Source organism: Mizuhopecten yessoensis, unplaced genomic scaffold (assembly GCF_002113885.1).
Source record: "Mizuhopecten yessoensis strain PY_sf001 unplaced genomic scaffold, ASM211388v2 scaffold9651, whole genome shotgun sequence".
Classification (NCBI taxonomy): Eukaryota; Metazoa; Mollusca; class Bivalvia; order Pectinida; family Pectinidae; genus Mizuhopecten; species Mizuhopecten yessoensis.
The window spans coordinates 2135371-2153822 of NW_018408154.1; the positions used below are offsets into that span (position 1 = coordinate 2135371).

An 18452-nucleotide genomic window follows, 5' to 3' on the forward strand; every position below is an offset into this window, starting at 1 on the left:
GCCGTGCCGTGAATTGCACCCGCAACCTTCGGTCACGACCCTGGCATCCTACCACTATAGACTACCGTGCCTTTTATAAAAGATATGTTCCAATGCCGGGACATGTACATGTTTTATGTTTGTTACACAGGAGCCTTTAGAATGTAATCGTACAAACCGTTAAACAACTAAGTAAATGGCTTAGATTTGTTACATAGTGGGCCTGTATCTTCTATAGCATGATGTATCATACTCGGATTCAGCTTGATTTATAATACTGTTGCTTACCTAACAGCATCCATGCACTATTTAACACCTCATAAGACACTGTGATATATAACGTTGATTATAGAATATGGAAGCATATTTCACTTTTTAAAATGTCTATATATGTATATGAATTATTGCTTTTACAAGGCCATGTCAGATTTTGCTACTCTTAAATAGTTCATGTAATCTACTATGGCAAAGACTATTAGCTCATGCTCACCCGACAGAAGTCAAATTGACCCAGCATCCAAAAAAAATCTTGTAAAAGTCTACACCTCAACAGCTGAAAAGGAGATTTTGACAAAATTTTATGTAAACCTGGATCAAGAGTGGTATCTAAATTAGTATAAATGAAAGTTCCTCTGAGGAAAAGCACCTTTATTTATACAGATAAAATAACTACATCTAATAAATAGGGGCACTGTTTATCTGCCCCAGCAGAGTCTTGTCCAGACTAAAACTTCTAAACCACCAAAAATATTATGATGGATCTTAACCTGTACCTACAGTACATTACCCACTGAAGGTGTGCAGTGCACTGTGATTGGGCCTTTTTGAACTTGACATCAAGGTCAAAGGTCAAATAAGTGCAAAATTTCAAGCAAAATCTTGTTGGGTCAAAATTTTTAAACTTGAATATATATTTGGCATCAGCCAAAGAAGGTGCAGAGAACATTGACCTTCACTCTATTGGTCAATGGTCAAATAAGAGCTTTCTTTTGTAATGAAAAGTTGTGTTGGCTGAAATAGTTAAGCACTGAGGATACTTTGATGGAACTTGGTGGATATACTTGCATTACTAACAGATGTTGTGACATGCAATATGAATATATAGGACACCATCGACCTTCACCGCTAGGTTAGAATTCAAATTAGCACAAATCAAAGTAGTCATATAAGCTAAGGGGAGACATGATTTGTTCACAAAAACAAATCTGGTTGACTGCATATGTTTCATCAGGTTATTTTTAACGTTTCCTGATAAGAATGCGGGGGTCATGGCCTTAACTAAGTGGTGATACTGATAATGTCTAAATTTATACTGAAACGAGCTTACTTGCCTCTGTAGGTTGAGACTTTGTAAACAATCGACTTCTGTAAGGCAGACTTAAACCATTTTTTGTATACATGTCAGTTTGCTCATTGACACTTTTTAGGTGACAATTTTTGTTTAGATTCTAATTCAAACATTGCTCCCCTAGCTTCTCGAAATCTTGGCAGTTAATAAAGCAACCCATGGTCCCATCGGCTTCTGATATTAATACATAACAGTAATTTTGGGACAGACATCTCAAATGGATCGCTTAACCAATGCAGTAACAGTTCATATATTCCCTTATCACAAGATTTCAATGGGGCTCATTCTGATCCTCATGGGAAAAGCTACTGATATGACAGATACTCCACAAGGCTTTTGTTTTTTGTAGTTTCCCTACTCATATTTTTTCAGTGGGTATATGATATTTATATCTCTAACACCTGTATTTATTTAAAACAATCAGCATACATTTGTAGTGCTTTTTATGCATGTCATTTTCATTTTCTTGACTAAATCTTATTATGTACTAATATGGTTTATTATATATTTGTATTTTGTTTCCTCATTCTTCCTAAACAATGTGCAATTCATAGAGTAGCTACCGGTACATATATATACAGCAAGATATCATCACACTCTTAGTTACATGTAATACCACTAGTCTTAATTTATACAAGTGTTCTCAGGAAAGATGTTGTATTTATGTTAACTCATACACCCCTACATATTTAAACTGGACTTGCCCAGTATTTTTGGTAAGGTTCAAAAGTGACTTTAGGGGTGAATGGGTTAAAGTAGTTCACAGCTATACATATATATGGATGTATTAGTGTATATCTCTGTTAAAATGATGTTTATTACTGGAGAGTTCAACGATGTTTCTGTAGAGAACTTTTTTTTTAATTGATTACCGTATTTATTTCGCATGTATGGCAGAATAACAATATTTTTCGCAAGTTATTAACATGAGTGGAAAATACTGGCATACTCTGCCATACTCGTGAAATATAAACACTATTCAACTGAAAATCCTTTTATTTTCCTACTGGTATTTATTACATCTTTTGAAGGACATATACAGCAACGAAAAATGTCACTGTATTAAAAGAATGTTGGGATTAACCTATTTGTGTAATTTTTAGCGTCTTATTCTAATGACAAGCTTAAAGGCTTCGTTTAGGCCATTTTCATTGCCTACTCAACACAATTTTACCATTTTTGACTATCATTTTCTCAGATTTACTTGACAGTACAGCTGTATACATACGAATGTAGCAAAGATCAAATATTCTGTCTTTACTGCACCTAACAGAAAATCTCAGCTTTTAATGCAGTGAGTTGTATTAAAGTACCATTCTGATTGAACAATACTTCACATACTGACATATCTTACTCTGATATCTCTTACAGTGTGAAAGGTATCACCGTATTGGTAATAGCAGGTAGATGTAATTAATATATATATACACCTGTGATGAGGTACTATCCGATGCCTGTGTCATGTTGGAGCTTAAAGAACTCAGAAGAGAAATAAATGCCAAAAGAAATTAGTGTCAGCTCTTTTTTAAATGAAACTATCATAGATCTACATAGGATTGTGTTCTAATTATTTGTTTTCTTTTTCAATAAAGATTATTGATTTTCTTCAAGTCTAATGTTGTTTTTTGTATGCATTTTTAGGTCACCTGAGACAAAGACTCAAGTGACCTATTGCGATCGCTTTTTTTTCGTCTGGCGGCATCCGTCTGTTAACAATTTACATTTTTGACTTCTTCTCCAAAACCCCTGAACCAATTTCAATGAAATTTTGCAGAAACCTTTCATAGCCAAAGGTCAACCAAAATTGTGAATTATATGGTCCCCAGTCGCCAGGGGAGGGCGGAGCCAAAAAGGGTCAAATTGACTAAAATTTCAAAAATCTTCTTCTCAAGATCCAAATACTCTTCATAGATGGAAGGATCTTATGGTGCTTTACCAAAATTGTGAATTTCTTGACCCTGGGGTCTTGCATTTCCCCCTAGGGAGGGGGTAAACTTTACTATAGTTTATATAGGGAAATCACATTTTGGACCAACATTTGTTTAATTTCCATTTGAATTAATTCAAGCTTGGTTAGCATTATCAGTAATGGATAGCAGTTTGATGGTATGCACAAATCAGCCCTGACTGACCCCCAGGGGCTGATGGTTAGGGCTGGAAAAGATTGAATTGACTGAAATTTCAAAAAACTTCCTCTCAAGACCCAGATATGGTAGAATCAAATACTCTTCATAGATGGAAGGGTCTTAAGGTGCTTTACCATAATTCAGCTGACTGACAGAACCACTATTTGTACATAGTACATATACTACCCAGAACTTTCACACTACCTTTGCATTACATGTAGTTCAAGTTGCCTTTGTTACAAAATTATTTCTTTTTCATTTGGCAACATCGATAACATCAGTTTTAACACTCAGGTGACCATAAAGGCCCATGGGCCTCTTGTTATTAGCTCACCTGGTCTGAATGACCAATGTAAGCTTATACCGTACCATGGTTTCCATTGTTCGTCCATCAGCGATTTTTTAAACATCTTCTTCTAAACCGCTGATTGAAATTTGACCAAATTTGACTGGCAGCATCCCTGGTTGGTGGGGATTCACAATTGTACAAATAGAGGGGCTGAGAGGTGGGACCAAAATAGGGTAATTTGGCCATAGTGCTTTGTGAGACTTCTCATCTGGAACTAAGAGAAGATATCAACCATATTTAGTTGGAAGCATTCTAAGATGGTGCAAATGGTCCGGAGCTGACCTTCTGGGGGGATGAGGGGCAGGGCCAAACAGTGGTAATTTATTGCTTTAAGTGACTTCTCTGGAACAAACTGCTAGATAGCTACCATATCTGGTTCATTCCTCGGTGGTTGAGGATTCAAAATTGTACCAGCTGAAGGGCTTAGGGGAGAGCCAACATTTTTTTTTAACTTTGAAATTATCGATATCTCCACTCTATAACCATGTATACAATTTGCTGAGCATCAAGAGACCAACACAATCATGATTTAACAATTCACTCTGAATTTAAACCCATCCCTTTGAAATGGTTGAGATCCCCATCCCATAAACATATGTACCATGTGCTGGGCATCAAATGACAAACACAATTGTGATATTTGTATTGAGTCCTGGGTCTGGCCTCGCCTCTAGGGACTTAATTTTGGGGCTATAACTTTGCAACAGTTAAGATCCCCAACCCACATTCATAAACACATTTGATAGGCATAAAGAGATGAGTACAGTCATGATATTATAATTGACTCAGGTCTGGCTCCACCGCATAGAACTTTATTCCTGAGCGATAACTTTAAACCGGTTGAGATCCCCACCCTGTAACCAATATATACCTGGTATACTTTGTAATGGGCATAAAGAGATAAACAGTCAAATATAAGAACTGACCCTGAGGTCTGGCTTTATCTCTAGGGACTTCATTTCTGGGCCATAACTTTGAAATGGTTGCAATCCCCAACCAATAGCCATATATACCATTGCTGGGCATAAAGATCCAGGTGACTGATACAGGGTCTCTGGCCCCTTATTCATAAAGAAATACATGTAGTTCTGTATGAAACACAAAATATGTTACATCCAGCATATCTGGTCATATCTGTTACCTGAAGCTTTATATAATATATCATTAGTTGGTGCTGCACTTATACCTCTGGAGAAACAGAGCTAAGTAAAGAAAACTTAACATCGATGAGGAGACGTAATAACTAGGACCAACAAAGCAAGTGATGCTGGAGTTCAGATGTACTGCCCAGGATGTATCTGGTGCAAGTTGTGTAGGTCTAAGGATTCAACTTCTTTCATGAGATAGTACACGTAACACACAGCTAAAGACAAATAGAATCATTGATCAAGATGTCTTATAACAATTAATTGACATAGCACTTAATTACAATTAAGAAGAAACAGAGCTTGACACAGAAACTAATGTTGACACCACACCCAGAGAAGTGACATGTTCACCAATGCCTCGCCTTTGCGACATCCATCACAGGCAAGACAAAAACACATATTCAAACAACTTTTGATGATTGCCCAGGAACCCCAGGCTGATGATATATTTAACAAGAAGCATGCTCGAATGGAGTGCTATAAACTTTGATTAAATGCCCTTGACCTAGCAACTTCAAGGTCAAAAGGGTCAAATGTGGTAAAAGACTTAAATATAACTTCTGATTACCCAAAAGAACGAGGGTAGTGGTATTTAACATGTAGCATGCTGGGATAGATTGCTATGAAGTTCCTACAATTGTACGTTCAAAGTCATTGGGTCAAAAGGGTTTAAACATCTAAATGGCCAGTAGCAATTGCTTGGATGGAGTGCCATAGATATTCTACTTATAAATGACATTGATCCATTCTAAAGGTCAAAATGATCAAATGAGTGAAAAAAAACCTTTATAGAACTTATTATAAATAGCCAAGATGCATAGGGTCGTGCTGAAAAGGAATGCAGAAAGGTTTCCCCAAATAGTAATCTTGACCTACAAGTACTTTCAATGCCAAAAGGGTCAAATGTGGTTAAAAAAAAAAAATCTTCTGAATGACTAGGAGGTCCGGGCTAATGACATGTGACCAGTAACATGCTGGGATGGAGTGCTATACAGTAACCCAAAATAAATGACTGATGTACTGTCAAAGTCACAAGGATGAACTGTATTTAAAACCTTTTCCAATCCTCACCTGAATAATGACGAGGCCTAGGGTAATAGCAGTAGTATGTTGGTCTGCAGTATTGCCTTTATATACATGTTTATCATATATCTTGTTATGATTGCTTAAATATCCAGGTGAGCAATACAGGCCCTATGTTCCTCTTGTTAAAATAACCTAGTTTTCATGTGACCTCCACTTGTAATGCTGAACCAGAAGCACATTAGTACTGTTAAACTGTATGTGCAACACACATGTCTTTGAACTAATATTTAAGGTATGTTCATAATCAGTAAGATATCAAATTTATTGATTTATAGTTTCGTGACCTTGTCCGTGGAAAGAAGTCTGCACGTATACACAAGGATACTACGTCTTCTGTGAATGGCAATCTTTGTCATAATATCATCAGTAATATGGAGATTATTCTCTAGGTAAGCAAACATTTTATATATTGTTGAAAACTTGATCTGATTTGAACTTTGCATTGACCTCATTTCATTTTGTTCCCTTGACATTGATAGTCTAGAAACTACCAGTACTCAGCATAACACTAAATACAGAGTTTAACCAAAACCTCTGCTGTTCATTCACCGGAGCAACTATAGTAGAAATGGAAATAAACTTGATGTGCTAGTATGGTTTGTGTGGTTTAACCTGGCCGTTACACAGCTGGCATTCATATTGCCTACAGCTGTCACCTGAACGTAGTTCAATGTTTCAATAATTACATTTTAAAAGAATCCAACTTAAATCATATAATTTGTAAAATGTTTCAATTTATTTAACAAAAATAACAATTAAGTAAAATGACACAATTTTCATATAACTTCCTGTTCATATTTCCAAACAAACCCAGAAGACAGGCCATTGTTTTCCTTCAGACAGTTTTCAGGAAGAGGATATTCTGCCACCATCTTTAAATCAGCTTTAAGTGGATGTTGGACCAAGGGTAGTCGGCCTGGGTCTCCTATAAACACACTAACACCGTGACTGTGAAGGGAGATCACCCACTTTGTGATGGTCTCTGCAAATTCCATGTCATAGAACATATCTCCTAGCAACACTATGTCCCATCTGTTGTTATGGCTACCAATGAGATTGGTGGTTACTGTAGTTAAAGAAACCCTGTTCAAGTCCGCATTTAATGATATTGCATCTGCTGCCACTGAAACACATACAGAAGTTATCAGTTTATAGCTAACATATAGGCACTTCTGATGTTAAAGGGTCACATTATTATATGTATTCAGTGAAACAAAACAGACATGATACGACAAAGCACACCATTGGTGACAAACTATGAAAAAACCCATTGTTAGCTAGAACTAGCCACAGATTGATTTATGTTTTTTTCCTTTCTTTTTAATTTATTTAACATATAACTCATTCTACTTCATTTGGACATTTTTATTTTTAAGATTTTGGTAAGGTTTCAGCAGCTATGTTACAGACTTACACAAACTGTAAAACATGTACATGTAATGTAACAACATTTTAACAATGTGCGTATAGCAATTATCGCAGGTCTTGTTTCAATCTGATTCCTCCTTAGGCCAATTATATTGTTTAAACTGAAATTTAGCATAAAATGGCCAGGAAGAATTATTCACTGCATCAGTAATACTTGCTATAATCACCCAATGATTGAGCTTTAAAAAGCTAAATAGAATAGCATGCTGTTACTATGTAATGAATTTCTCAAGAACTAGAAGGATCATATTCAAAATGAATTGGATTTTTAGGTCACCTGAGACAAAGTCTCAAGTGACCTATTGTGATCGCCTTTTGTCCGGCGGCATCCATCCGTAAACAATTTACATTTTCGACTTCTTCTCCAAAACCCCTGAACCAATTTCAATGAAATTTTGCAGAAACCTTCCATGGCCGATTTGGTCCCCAGCCCCCAGGGGCCTAAGAGGCGGGGCCAAAAAGGGTCAAGTTGACTAAAATATCAAAAATCTTCTTCTCAAGACCCAGATACGGTAGAATCAAATACTCTTCATAGATGGAAGGGTCTTAAGGTGCTTTACCAAAATTGTAATTTTCATGACCCTGGGGTCTCACGTTTCCCCCTGGGGAGGGGATACACTTTACTATAGATTATATAGGGAAATCACATTTTGGGCCAACATTTGTTTAATTTCCATTGGAAGTAATTCAATTTGGGTTAGCATTATCAGTATTGGATAGCAGTTTGATGGTATGCACATATCAGCCCTGACTGACCTCCCGGGGCTGATGGGTGGGGCCAAAAAGGGTTGAATTGACTGAAATTTCAAAAATCTTCTTCTCAAAGACCCAGGTATGGTAGAATCAAACACTCTTCATAGATGGAAGGGTCCTAATGTTTATGACCCTAGATTCTCACGTTTACCCCCTGGGGAAGGAGGGGGGGGGGGCAAAATTTATTATGGTTTATAATGGCAAATGATACTTTGAATATTACATGTTAATCACTTGGTTGGAATTATAACCCTGAGTTGACAGTTTGATACTTTGAAAATTTTGAGCCAGCCCTACCCCCAAGGGCTGTAGGTTGGTGCCTATTTTCCTTGTTTAGAGTCAGAGGTGCTAGTTTCAAATACTTTTTAGTTTTAAATCTGTATGCTAGATATTGAATAAGGTGGTTTTATTGTTTTTTGTCACTTTCAATAATACTTCTGTTCATGTTAAAAACAATATCAACTCTCTGTATAAATAAATATCTTGTTTACCAAAATTGGAAAAATAATAGCCATCATTTATATACTAATACAACCTCGATATCCAAGGGTTATATGCTCATTTTTGCTCCCTGGAATATGTCATAGCAAAATCGAAGGCTCAATGTGCAGCACCTTGTGGCAATCTCTACCCAGAGTTGTCATTCCTTTTCAATCACATTTTCAATCACACACACACATTACAGGGAGTGCAAGGACCGTAACTCTGCGTGGAGATTGCACCTTGTGGATGAGACGAGATTACTAGTTTGGTCCTTTGATGTACATCAAAACAATCTCGCGGTCACATAATGGTAAAAACTTACAGGCTTTAAAGTCGGGCGTCGCTCCTTTGTAATCTTCAAAGGACAAGTATCAGCCTAGTGATTGGTCTGGGTTTTTTTTACCTGACACCAATCAAATAGCTAGCCGTGTGCCTTCATTTTTGCTATGACAGGGGTGTAGAGAATGCAAGTGAGTGTAAACCCTGGATATCGAGGATGATACTAGTATGAAATGTTACGCTTTCCTTACAAAAGTATTTTCCTAATCATGTTGAATAAGATCGGTGACAATTTCATTTCTAGTTAATCTTGTCATACCATCACCTATATATATAAGTTAATGTATATTTAATCAATCATCTGTTCACACCAGGAAACAAGGTGTCTTCTGCCTTTGTGCCATATCACATTTAAAATGCCACATCCTGGTCTTAAGTGACATTAATACATGTATAGCCTTTTTATCAAAACAAAACAAGAATTAAGTTTGTGTGAATAGCTTTTCCTGGGAGTTAATTACCAGTAACTTTTTACAATCTGCTACTCGTGATTGAAGAGAATCTAGATTAATTGGCTATGTTTTTTCCTGATGCAGTGGAAATCCCATGAAATGTGTCGCACAACTGAAAATAAATATCCCTGACTGCCTCAGCAAGATGAATGTACAACTTTTACAGGTTTGGTATCGGCTCACCTGTGTCAATGTACAACTTTTACAGGTTTGGTATCGGCTTACCTGTGTCAACGTACAACTTTTACAGGTTTGGTATCGGCTCACCTGTGTCAATGTCATTTGCTATCACGTGAGATGCACCAACCATCCGACAGGCTATTGAGGAAGCTCCACACCCACATCCTACATCCACCACTGTCCTACCACAGAACAGGTCAGCATTGTCGAGGATAAACCTACAATAAACTGAGAGTTATATCTACTGCTCCTGACCAATGATTATAAGTATTACCAGTAAAGGGTGTATCCCCCTGACCAATGAATACATATAACAAGTATTTGCTACCCCCCACCATCAACCAGTGATGACAAAGGGTGTCATCCTCATCACTGATTACATACCTGGTATTACAAGTTTCTGCGCCCTCCTCAGGCTCCCTCCAATCAATTATGACAAAGGGTGTGTCACTCCAACCCCGACCCTAACCTCAAAGGGTGTGTTCCCCTCACCAATGATTACATTTGTGGTATTACAAGTATCTGTGACCTCCTCCCTCCAACCAATGATGACAAAGGGTGTGTCATTTCCACCCCCGACCAATGATGACAAAGGGTGCGTCACCCTCACCACTGCCCCAAACCCTCCGACCAATGATGACAAAGGGTGTGTCACCCCCACCCCTGCCCCACCCTCCGACCAATGATGACAAAGGGTGTGTCACCCTCACCCCTGCCCCCACCCTCCGACCAATGATGACAAAGGGTGTGTCACTTCCACCCCTGCCCCCCAACCTCTGACCAATGATGACAAAGGGTGTGTCACTTACACCCCTGCCCCACCCTCCGACCAATGATGACAAAGGGTGTGTCACTTCCACCCCTGACCAATGATGACATGTTGCAAGTGTCTGCCTCTCCCCAACATATGATGATATCCCCACAAACAATGACGACATATTTACCTGGTAAGGGCCTGTCCTCCTGGCCAATAAAATGCCCAGAAAGGATCAGGGAGTGGACATTGATCTCCTCTGCTGTGCCATAAGGGACAGTTTGGAGTAACAAGGTGAAGGCCAATCTCTGGGGACAAATGATCTCGAGACACCTCAGTCATTTCCCTTATAAGATGATGTGTAGATTTTGGAGATTTCATTGAGTAAGAGAAATGGTGTTTTTCCATGTATAAACAACTGAATGTCATTTGCATCTTGAAGTGATCAGATTTCCTGGTTTTGGTCCTCACTAGTCTTGAACACAAGCTTAATATACATGAAGAAGGCTTCATAGTTATCATTACTCCGAATGGATGAATTCTAGCTAGTCCACAAGGCACACAACTCCAATGGTGTAAAAGTAATCTCCAACAGGCAAAGACGCAGACAACATCCTCACTAGCTAGTCCACAAGGCACACAACTCCAATGGTGTCAAAGGAACCTCCAAGAGGCAACAGGCAAAGATGCAGACAACATCATCACTAGGAAGGATGTTTATCCCTTTACAGGCAAAGACGCAGATGATGTCATCGCTTGTACATTTTACCCTGATCAGCAGGCAGAGACGCAGACAGGGTCATCACTAGGATGTATGTACCTTGGTAGTCTTCTACACTTGTTGTCATGAAAATTAAAAAAAATCATATCTAAATATGAAATCAATCATATCTATTATTCATTTATCAAAACCAGTGATAATATTTTTAGGTACATTTATATACACAGATGTCATTTGTATATTTTCATATATAAGACAGATTATCATACATTTTGAATCAGCTGATATCTATCAAATTAGGATCCATTCACTTTTCCCTGTCCAGCCTAATTATTGTATTAATGCTCACAGTTCTATCAATGGATCTACAGAACCGGGAATTAGCCTATGAATGCAATGGGATTTTTTTTTACTTTTAAACATTTCAACAGTTGTTAAAAGATTTTATTTTTTTAATTAATTTTTAATGAATAATTTATTTTCTCCATATACAGCATCTTCTTATATTAACTTCACATTTTTTTATACAACTGTATATTTGAATAGAGATCTGGTCCCCCCGAAATATACGTTTTCTCTACTACCACTGACCTCAACCAGGGTGAGTATAACATGTACATGTGTGTCAGGTTTTAATTGTACATGAATACAGTCATCTCCTTGCTTCGAGCTGGAGGGAATTTCCCTTTAGCTCAGTGGTAGATTGTCCAACTAGGAAGTTGGTGATCGCGTATTTGATCCCTGCTGTGGAAGCAGTCACTAACTCTCTTTCCTGTACGTTACACATGGATGGACTAGATAGAAACCAATCAAATGTTAAGTTCTTTTTTCCTCTGCCGCTTATGTGCCTGCAGGGATCCAGTAATCTAGCTGTTGACACTTAATTCAGATATCACAATTCCGATACCTTTTGAACCCACCTGAGTGAACTTCTGTTCTTTATATACATTTTTTAATACAGAACAATGTTTATTAAATGTTTACTTATTTTTTTATAACTAATTATATTTGGCAACTTGGAAATGTGAATTGTAAATTAAAATCTAAATTGACATTCTAAGACTAAGATTTTTTTGATTTTTTTTGATACTTTGGTCAAATTCAACGGTTTTTCAAACTTTTCACCCAAGTCACAGTGCGGGCCCCCCTTAGTTGAAGCGAGCTGTTTGGGGAGTGTTCGGGTACAAGTGACCCCATGATTCACAGGGACCTGGAAATAGCTAATATTTCTTAATATATTCTGAGGTGTGTGGAGTATTCTTTCTATTTTCAAAGACGGCTTATGTGTTTAGATTAATAGTTACAGAAAATGACAAACCCGTGGATTGTGTATATTGGTTAACCTAGAACAAATCTTGCAAATGGTCAATTTTCTTAATTATCAAGTCCCTGTGCAGTTCTGACAGTGACATGACATATATATATATTTAGGGTAGACTGTGAAGCTTGGAAGACAAATGATTTCGTAGATCTATAAACATGGTATTGGACAATGTCACTCCATTTTAACATTCGATACTATACGGTTATTACCTTTACTGACAGCTTGGGACGTTTTCGCGGAAGTACTAATTAGAACAACAGTTGTCGAGACGGCTCGGCAAAAATAATCCGGAAAATGTCTCGTTTCTAAACAACAACATGATAACTTTTTATTGGTTTTAAGAAGGATGAATGCTTATGTGACATTCAAACCGAAGAAACTGTGCTATCAAGCACGTACATGTACGCAGCCCGAGTTGACATTTCAGTTGACAGATACTGTAGATATGGAAACTCGGGCTAGGCCTAACATGTAACGTAGGCCTAACTAACGTTAGCTGTGATAGCGTAGCTTCTAACAACGAAACAATTGTTATATAATTGCTTCATCAGAACCGGCCGAGACAGAGGGAGGCGGGTATTATACTAGTACTAAAATTAAGGCAAACCCAGAGCCCTATATTTTACATACTCTAAGTTTTTCTATCAGTAGTGCTTTCAAAACAACCAAAACCAGATCAGATGTAAACACTGAAATTCAAAATGACACCGCATATAAAACAACCGAAACCGTATGTCCTTAATTAGGTTTACCAAAACGGGACTGTAACGACAACCAGGCCAGAAGATGGCAAATTTAATATAATTCCGTGTTACCGCGGCTTACAAAACAATAGGAACAAAACAGAATCGTTAATCACCTTTATTTCACAACATTTCATGACAGCACTTACCAATGCGAAAATCACAGGCATTGAAAATTTGACAGTTTGGTGATGCTTCTATCAACATTGCAGTGATAAACGGTTATGGAATTTCAATAACACGTCAGACGACAAACTCCGGAAAGGGTTATAATTAGTTGTGGTTTATTACATAAGATTTTAACAACGCAAAACAATGGGTCATAACAAACGCTACAAATGATTAATTTTCCGGTGAAGTACAGTAGATATGTTGTGTGTGGTTGTGGTCGACGTCCCGATACGCGATGATATACTTAGAAATCTGCGGTCACAAACAATTGGTATCGAATTAACACAATTAAATTTTCAGTCAAATAACAAATATATATATCTGACTAAATCGAAACAAACTTGGTCGGATGATATCACTTACATGTACATTATATACAATGCTATCAAAAATGTTATTCCCTCTCGTGCTTACTACCTATACAAACTTGAATTCGTTGAAACTTTGGAAGTGGTATATTACCATAAAGCAGTGGGAATATGGAATGTCATGTACATATATATAGTAGTTGGTGGTGTGGCGGCCTACCGACGGAGAGGTCGTATGATCAAACAGTTAGCTAACGCCACGCTTCTCTTGTTACAAGAAAAGCTTATCACACTGTTTGTTCTAAGTAAAAAGAAAATGCAATAGAACGAATTTGGTTTAAATCCTTCCATAGGTACAGAAGGAGAAGGATTTTGAGCCCCGCCCCTCGGGACAAGCCCTCCATTTATACAAAATTAAATCCAAGGATGTTCGAGAGCAACTTTGGTTAAAATACATCCAGTTATACTAAGGAAGAATGAATTATAAAACAATTTCCCTCTATTTCCCATATTCGGCTCCGTCCCTCTGTGGTAGCAGAGTACAGTAGAAATGGCCTGATCATAAAAATAAAGGGCGTGTCTCAGATAAACATGGATAGCGGATTTATCCTGCACAACACACCTGCATTATATATATATATAAACTACATTTTGAATACATTGTTTTTAGAAGAATGATTTCTTTTTCAAAGTGAAATTTCCCCAGATTTGGGACTTGTGGGGGCATCCTATGTTTGTATAAAATTGAGTCCCCTTCCGGCTTAGCCTAAGGATGCTCCAGACTAAATTGGTCAAAATTCACGAAGCCGTTAAACACTGAAATTCAAAATTAATAACGCAGCCTACAAAACAACCGAAACAAACGGGATTGTAACGACAACCATTCATTGATTGCCAGCAAATGTCACTGTGCTATATATATGCAGATTTATACAATTATCAAACGTTTTGTTCACAAATTCACACATTTTCGAGAATGGAAACTCATGGCATATATGCAACGAAGTGATATTTTCACCATTTTGTTTTCAAATATAAACCGCACGTATTATTTACGAGCATTTCCCGACATCAACCTCAATTTACGAACAGTACTAAAATAACTTTTGTCAAATACCAGGCGTTTTTATCAGTTATATATAAAACAAATCCAGGTAAAATTTTAAGACCATTTATTACTTTTCTTTAAAAAAAAAACTAGAAAAAGGAATTAAGTAACTCCGCTCGCGACACACACACACACATGGCATGTAGTAGCAGTGGCAATACTCTATGCAGTTATACTAAGATGGAGGTGTATATTCTACTGTAGCCACATACTTCCTCCTGAACATAAGATCACTAACCATCAAGCCACTTGATCATCATACTGCCATCCTACTCTAGTGCCTGTGAATGTCCTCAGCAATCAATCCCACTAAATATTACAAAACTTAAGTACTTTTCTTAGTAAAACACTCAAAGTATACTATTATAATATTGTACCATTGGTCAGCGCTCTGAGTCGTGAACCAATGAGACAGGACAAACCAGGAACAGTTTACGCTCCCTTCTCTATAAAAGTACGAGTCCGAGATTGGAATTAGTGTAATACTTCCATTATGAAGGTCTCCACGTTATCGCTGGTCTTCACCGTCATCCTAGTGGCATGTCTGATGACCGAGAGCCACGGCTGGTTGTCCTCTGTTTCCAAGGGAGCTAGGTTCGTCCAAGACGCCTACCGTGGAACACGTGATATGTACAGGGGATACAGGTAGGTCCTTGTTGTCATATGGTATCAATTTCATAAATATTTTTTTAAACATTGATTTGAATATCCTTTTACCACACTTTATATATTCGATATTCATTATTTCATCAATCATGTTTATAGGTGATATCCATTTTCTAATTTGTATATACTTGATATCCATTTGCCAATCTTTAGACCGATATCTATTTACCAATCTTTAGACCGATATCCATTTACCAATCTTTAGACCAGATATACATTTACCAATCTTTAGACCAGATATACATTTACCAATCTTTAGATGAGTTAAAAATACTGTAGTTCTGTTTTGACCAATTATTTCGGAAATCTGTGACTCTTTGACTATTTTCGTTTTCAGTTTTGACCGTTTCTGTTATGATGTTGATCAGTGAAGTGTTTTTAAACTTTGTAATTAACAGGGACATGAGACGGGCGAACTGGAGGAACTCGGACAAGTATTTTCACGCCCGGGCAAACTACGACGCCGCACGGCATGGACCAGGGGGTCGCTGGGCCGCCAGGGTCATCAGGTACGGTATTTGAACCCCTAACCGCATGCTTTCGTTCTGTGATCTTCAATGCTATCTATACCCGTTAAATGATGATGATGATGATGATGATATGATGATGATGATGATGTGCGAGTTAGTGTGAGTGTCTTTAATGATGATTCGGACCAGGCACACATATCTCAGAGTCAAATTTAGCAAGTATGAGATTGAGTGGAAACTTTTGAAAAAAATATAAGACAATGGTCTAAAGTTCCATGTCTTTAACTCCTAGACTACTCATTGGTGTACATACCCGTGCAATTTGAAGATAAAACGGCAACGTGGAAGGTATTTGATGCGTCACTGAAATGTTCACACCGTTTATTTTTCGTTAGGCTTTACATTTTAATGTACACGAAAGTGTTTTCTGTATTCTCTTGAACTTATTTACATAAATCGTATTTGAATGGTGACATCTACTGTACATTTGTGAGTAATACCAAGTTAAAGAATCCTCAAATTTCACAGATCATATGCTAACTATAATGCGTGGCTTTGAAAGTAGGAGTTAAATCACGGAATTTGATTATCTAAGTCCATGGTTAAATATACTGAAGTAAACTGACCATTATCTTAGTTTATTTTTCAAGAACTTCCGCTAGCTCTTTCTATACACATGTAAAAAACAATTTTGCGTTGTTTGTGCCTGCTCCCACAGGGACCTGAGAATTTGTTACAGCTATATTTGAACCTAAACGATATTGTTCTGAGTAATTTTACACGTTTTAGGGGTTAGGATCAACTTTCGGTAAAAATGCCAACCCCAATGATGACAATATACCGAAAGTCGATCTTATCCCCCCAAACATGTAAAATTACGCAGAACACCTTAGTTTAGGTCCACGTATAGCTGTAACAAGTTCTAAGGTCCCTGTGCCTGCTCCGGTTCATTGCAAATGATGTGCATAACCATACATGTTACCACGGAATTAGATGTTACATACCGGATTTCAGATTTTTATTTCTCTCAGACATACAAAGTATGTAACAAGAGGTCAATATGTATCATATTCATATATATACATGGCGGATAACAAGGCACAAAGGCTACAAACTAATTACGTACATTCAATAGCTTTTCAAGTTTTTCTAGAAATTTGCTAACATTTTTTAAAACTTTTACATTGTATATAGTAAATAGTCCACGCATTTTAATAAGGCTAGGGTAAGTATAGCAGTAATTTGGAATAAATAGTTGTCTTATTTGTTTAACAGATACATGTTCGCACTTAAATAGATAATGATATTCATCACCAATTTCATTAAAACATAGATTACAAGTTCTGTTTTCTTTGGGTATTCCAATCCACCTTCCAGTTTCTATAGGTAAGTGTATATATGAAGTTCTGAACTTAACAATAATTTGTCTTTCTTTTGACTTTAGTTTCACAAAGTAATTTTCAAATTCAAAATTTGTTTTAAAATTGGAATAGGTAGGTCCTCTTGAAAAGCTCTCGATATCGTTAAACCATTTTTGGATAAACTGGTCTTGTAATCTTTGTTTCACAACAAGTTTCAAATAATCTCTATTAAACGTACATGTTTTTTGATATGCCCAGATAAAATTTAAACCTGTTTCTATACATATATCTTGAACATTCTTTAACCATTTGAACTCCATGATTCCATTTGTTTGTAAGTTAAATATTAAGTTATACATAGTGCTTGACAGACTATTGCTAGTTATCAATTTATACCAAAACATAATTACTCTGGTTTTAACTTCAACATATAAACCATGTAGTTTGGCGTGCTTCTTTTAATACCCAATATACGCTTGCAGAATTGTAAATGTAGTTTTTCAATAGCACTTAAATTTTCAAAACCCCATACTTCTACTGAATAGAGAAGTATTGGTAATACAAGAGAATCAAAAAAAAATAATTGAAGGTCTACAGGTAATGAAATATTTCTTATTTTCTTGTACACAGCAAACAGGTTTTTTGGACTGTTCCAACAATTTCATTTTTGCTTTGAAATAACTTCCATTGTAACTCATTAAGACTCCTAAATAGGAGAATGATTCAAGAACCTCTATCTCTTCATTACATTTTGTAAAATGAAACTGTGTTCGACATTTTCTCTTTGAATATTTACATCAAGCTTCCAGCTGTTACAATATAATTCAAAAGTATTAAGAGCTGATTGGAGTCCTTCCGCCGATTCAGACATGATAACAGTATCATCTGCATAGAGAATTATAAACAGTTTAATATATATTCCAATATTTTCACTTAAAGTTTCTATTGTTTGTAAACAATTAACGCTGTTTTCTTCAAGAAAATCTTTTAGATCATTAAGATAAATGGCAAATAAAAATGGCGACAAATTTCCCCCTTGTTTTACCCCGACGTTACAGTTGAACATTTCAGATATATCATTTCCATTTTTATACGCCCGTCGAAGACGGGGACGTATTATGTTATCACGTGAGCGGGCGGGCGGGTGGGCGGGCA

General features: G+C 36.9%; 2 protein-coding genes across 3 annotated transcripts in view; one reads left to right on the top strand and one right to left on the bottom strand.

Moving 5' to 3' along the window:
- Positions 1-6756: 6756 nt before the first annotated feature.
- On the bottom strand, positions 6757-12756 carry LOC110458568 (electron transfer flavoprotein beta subunit lysine methyltransferase-like). 2 transcript variants are annotated; one of them, XM_021510323.1, is made up of 4 exons: positions 12680-12756; positions 10616-11262; positions 9759-9889; positions 6757-7159 (listed from the first exon to the last, which is right to left on the bottom strand). In XM_021510323.1, exons 2-4 carry the CDS (start codon positions 10945-10947, stop codon positions 6813-6815), a joined length of 810 nt encoding a protein of 269 aa, XP_021365998.1. In that variant the 5' UTR covers positions 10948-11262; positions 12680-12756; the 3' UTR covers positions 6757-6812. The 2 variants fall into 2 exon arrangements, with proteins under 2 accessions (XP_021365998.1, XP_021365999.1); XM_021510324.1 differs by having other exon boundaries at positions 10616-11257; positions 12680-12754.
- Positions 12757-15269: 2513 nt separating this feature from the next.
- The window catches only part of LOC110458588 (serum amyloid A-5 protein-like), a 4360-nt gene continuing 1177 nt past the window's right edge, over positions 15270-18452 (top strand). The window contains exons 1-2 of the mRNA XM_021510357.1: positions 15270-15445; positions 15865-15975. Of these exons, the coding sequence (XP_021366032.1) occupies positions 15294-15445; positions 15865-15975 (263 nt within the window). The 5' untranslated portion in view covers positions 15270-15293. The remainder of the gene's footprint in view (positions 15446-15864; positions 15976-18452) is intronic.

Excerpts from the sequence above, each read along its gene's own strand:
- LOC110458568 (XM_021510323.1), bottom strand. The coding sequence starts at position 10,947 with ATGATAACTATGAAGCCTTCTTCATGTATATTAAGCTTGTGTTCAAGA. Across the intron at positions 9,890-10,615 it reads GGAGGACAGGCCCTTACCAG|GTTTATCCTCGACAATGCTG; the intron begins GTAAATATGTCG and ends AGTTTATTGTAG. Across the intron at positions 7,160-9,758 it reads AGCAAATGACATTGACACAG|TGGCAGCAGATGCAATATCA; the intron begins GTGAGCCGATAC and ends TATGTGTTTCAG.